Consider the following 4210-nt stretch of genomic DNA (forward strand, 5'->3'; position numbering starts at 1 on the left):
TTGGACTGGGGGATCTCCAGAGGTCCCTTCAACCCCAGCCACCCTGTGATTCTGTGATCCATGAGGCAGAGCTGCCTGCAGCGTCCCTGAGCTGCACTCCAGATTGCTCATACATCCATCTCTATTCATGGTCTGCATCTGCTCTTCCTGGCTTCCCCATGCAGCCGTCCCATGTCCCCTCCTCGAGTGCTGTCCCCACCCGTGCCCTGTGTAGCGTCCTGAGGATGTCCCGAGGTGGTTGTTTCCAGACCATGGCACAGTTGGGAAGAGCCCGGTTGGACTCCAGCCACATCCATCTGATACAAACCGATCGTGTGTCTTATCCGGTGGTGTTACACCTATCAATTTGTCCAGCTTTATAGATGTTATGGCTTGAGGTTTTTAATTAAAAGTCAGTTTTAGGCTAGAAATGCGATACTAAAGCAACTGTTTTGGTGGTGGCTGTCAAGGGAAATGTATTCAGTGTCTGAATGTGTCCGTATCAGCTCATGATAAACGCGGCATTGAACCTGCTGTTCTTAAACTAGCAAGCGCAGATTATCCCCTTTTCAAAAAGGCCTTTTAATGTAACAATTCAAAGATTACCATAGAAACATAATCTATAGTTAGTTCTGCAATATGCTTATGCGATCCTCCTGGGAGAAGAGCCTGAAGTCTCCTGATAATTACATCTTATGTGGCTTTCGTGTCTTTTTGAGCTCCGAGTTGAAGGTGACAGTGAAGGTGTGACAGAGCGGAGGAGCCGAGCGCCCGGGACTGTCGTGTCAGCAGCGCCCACGGGTCCCCTTCACAGCTCTGAAATTCCTAGCGATAAAAACACGTCTTTGAAAGTGGTTCTTTTCAGCTGTGCGTGATGCTGCTCTCACTTTTTGGGGGGGCATCGGTTGCGTAGCGTGAGGATCCTTGTGGGAAAGCACACCAAATTTCCATTAGTGATACACTAAAGGGTAGGTTTTATTTTGGGTGGTGTTAGGGATCTCTAATGAATATTATATATATATATATATATATCTGGTAGCTAATGTCAAGATAAACCCTTGGGCCCACGTGTGCCTTGCACCCCGATTAAGGAATGAGCAGACACAAGGGTGGCTCCAAGTCTAGAAAGAGCCTCTGGCTACGTTTGCGTGACAGACAGAACTCAAACATCAGGATTTCTCTTTGCAACTCCCTGGATGGAGATTTCTCTCCCAGGAAGATCTCGACCATCCTTAAGGTCATGATACTGTTGCAAGAAGCTCTCGCAGGGTGGATGTTGCAGCTCGGCTGTTGCTTTTGCTTTCTCATGTGGTTCCTTTCGAGGTGGGGACTGCTTGATGGTGGTGCCTGCTCACTCTGATTCCATTTTGGCATGGTTTACAACTCTGACTTCTTCCCTTTCTGTTTTTCTAGGGTTTCTGGTATGCACTTAAAGCCATATCTCAAGTTACAGAAGAAAGAGCGATCTCCAGAAATTAGCCAGGAGTCCCTGAGAGCCCCACCTGCGAGCCATCAGAGACCAGCGCAAGAAGACAAATACACCACCAACTGCACCAAACTGAGCGTTTTCCCAAAACCCTCCCTCGTGACTCCATCTCGCAAGCTTCTGGGGATTATTTATCCAAATACTATGTGCAATATGAACGGGAAAGGTCCAGCGGATGGTCTGAGCACCAGGGAAAAGAAGAACGCGCTGTCCGCGACGATTCACCAGGGAGAAGAAGGGGAAGGGCCGCTGGACGTGTGGGCTGTGGTGAAGCCCGGCAATACGAAGGAGAAGATCGCGTTCTTCGCTGCCCAGCAGTGCGGCAGCAGCAACCGCCTGGGCTCCATGAAAATCAAAAGCACGTGGGACATCGACGGGAGAACGGCGAAACGCAGGAAAAAATCCGGCGATCTTAAAAAGGCCAAAATCCAACTGGAAAGAATGAGGGAGGCGAACGCCAGGTGCTCCCAGCCCGAGCCGTTCGCCTGTGGCATTGAGCACTGTTCGGTGCATTACGGGAACGACCACGGCGAGGGCGTCTTCCCCGGCCGGTCCCTCTCGGTGGTGGAGATGGTGGCGTTTCTGGAGCAGCGAGCGAGCGCTTTGCTGGTGGACTGCGCTAAAACCTGCGCTCCCGCTCCCGCCACGAGGCTCAGCGCTGCGCCCAAAGCCACGTTCCCTGCCTCAGACCCTTTCTCCAACGCCGAGGCGTGCGAGGTGCCGGCGGAGAGGGGGCCGTGCGGCGAGCAGCAGAGCGAGCCCGTGCGGGTGCTGGACATGGTGGCCAAGCTGGAGTCGGAGTGTTTGAGGCGCCAGAGCGAGCGGGAGGCCGGGAGCCTCTCGCGGAACAACAGCTTCCGCCGAAACGTCGGCAGGGTGCTCCTGGCCAACGGCACCCAGCCCGACGGAGATGTGGGGAAGGTGTCCCCGGGGGTCTTGGCTCCGGGGGAAGGTTTGGAGGGCGCCGGGGAAGCCGAGGGTGGGTATGGGGGACGGTGCGGCGCTCTGGGTGACACAGAGTTGTGGGATGGTGCTGCCTCTGCTCGGCAGCCGTTTTCTTCTGGGCTGGACGCTCAGATGGGGAATGTGAATTCGGGACTGGCTCACGCGGTGTTGACGATAACCAGCGGCAGGAGCGATGCTGAGACGCGAATCGAGCCCCCCGGACCTGTGCCTCCTGCTGCCGCCGGCCGCCCGGCGGATTCCTTGTGCGGCAAGAACGCGACTGTCGATTGTACGTCGAAAGAGCCTGTGATTTTCCCAAAGCAAAGCCTGCACCCCGCGAGGAAAGAGCCCTTATGCATCAGTATATCGGTCACCAAGACGGAGAAAGGGCGCAGGAAAGAGAAGCTGTGTAACTCCAGTCCCGGTGACGAGGCGCTCCCGGGGAGGCTGTTTTTCCTGCGTGCCGACCAGCCCGCCGCTCACGAGCAACAACCGCCACGGGAAAGCGCCCAAGAAAAGCCAGAAGTAGCCCAAAATGAGGATGAGGATGCTTTGGCATCTGACAGATCATCTGTCAGAAACAGCGTCCCCACAGAGCCATCCGCCCTCTCTGCTCCTCCCGCAGAAGGGGCTTTGCAAGTACTTGATCCTTCCTGCTTGAAAAAGCAGGTTTCGCATGACTTTCTGGAGACCCGGTTTAAAATCCAGCAGCTTTTGGAGCCTCAGCAGTACATGGCCTTTTTGCCTCACCACATCATAGTGAAGATCTTTGGTTTGCTTCCCACCAGGAGCCTGGTCGCCCTAAAATGCACTTGCTACTACTTCAAATTCATCATCGAATATTACAACATCAGGCCAGCGGATTCGCGCTGGGTCCGCGATCCCCGGTACAGAGAAGACCCGTGCAAGCAGTGCAAGAAGAAATACGTGAAAGGGGACGTATCGCTGTGCCGGTGGCATCCCAAACCCTATTGCCAAGCGTTACCCTACGGGCCTGGCTACTGGATGTGCTGTCACCGCTCTCAGAAGGGCATCCCGGGCTGTAAGTTGGGCCTTCATGACAATCATTGGGTTCCCGCTTGTCACAGCTTTAATCGCGCCATTCATAAGAAAAGCAGAGGAGCGGGAGCCGAAGTGGAAGAGGAATATTAGTGCACACACACTTTCCTGCGAGATTGTTTGGGGTAGGAGGAGATTCTCATGCCTTGTGCTGTTTACAGTGTATATAATTGTTGTGTTTGGTTATTTTTTTCAATGTTTTTTTTGTTTTCACAGGGCTATGAAACTGCACATAAACACAAGAGCCTTTACCTTTTAGATTACGGATAGCTTTTAGTCCATCGATGTAAATAACACTATAAAAACTAATTGTACATACAGAGTCTACAGCTGGCTGAACAACGTACTCACTACAATGCAGCTATGATAGTGTTGCGGCTATAGTCGTGTGTGTTTTTAAGTGTCTCGTTCCAAAAATCTGTATATCCTGTATAATATATGAACGTTTCCGAGAGGAAACTCTAAATAGGTAAAGGTCGACTTGTTTAAAGAATCTTCAGCCAACTTAACTGGACAACCTTAAAATTAGACTAGAGCAGATCCATTATAGTAGTGTTGCAGTGGATAAAAAAAAAGAGGAATATTATTGTATAGTCAGAATAAAAAAATATATCTTGTCTACCATCCCCATGTTGTCTGGTTTGGGTTTTTATGTTTGTTTGTTTTCTTTTTTTTTTTTACTTGAATAAAATGTGCATTCTGGACCTGCCTTACCTGACTTTCTCTTGGTGTGAGGTGCAG

The 4210-nt window shown here is 51.5% G+C and overlaps 1 protein-coding gene across 8 annotated transcripts in view; it reads left to right on the top strand.

Annotated features, from left to right (window-relative positions):
- The window catches only part of FBXO34 (F-box protein 34), a 43863-nt gene that overhangs the window by 37128 nt on the left and 2525 nt on the right, over nt 1-4210 (top strand). For 6 of the 8 annotated variants that reach the window (XM_071809802.1, XM_065839897.2, XM_065839900.2 and 3 more), the window contains one exon: nt 1393-4178. In XM_071809802.1, the coding sequence (XP_071665903.1) occupies nt 1393-3562 (2170 nt within the window). In that variant the 3' untranslated portion in view covers nt 3563-4178. Of the gene's footprint in view, nt 1-1392; nt 4179-4210 lie in introns of those variants that run through there. The other 2 variants (XM_065839899.2, XM_065839898.2) reach the window with 2 other exon arrangements.

The sequence above is a fragment of the Patagioenas fasciata genome, chromosome 5, assembly GCF_037038585.1.
Source record: "Patagioenas fasciata isolate bPatFas1 chromosome 5, bPatFas1.hap1, whole genome shotgun sequence".
NCBI lineage: Eukaryota > Metazoa > Chordata > Aves > Columbiformes > Columbidae > Patagioenas > Patagioenas fasciata.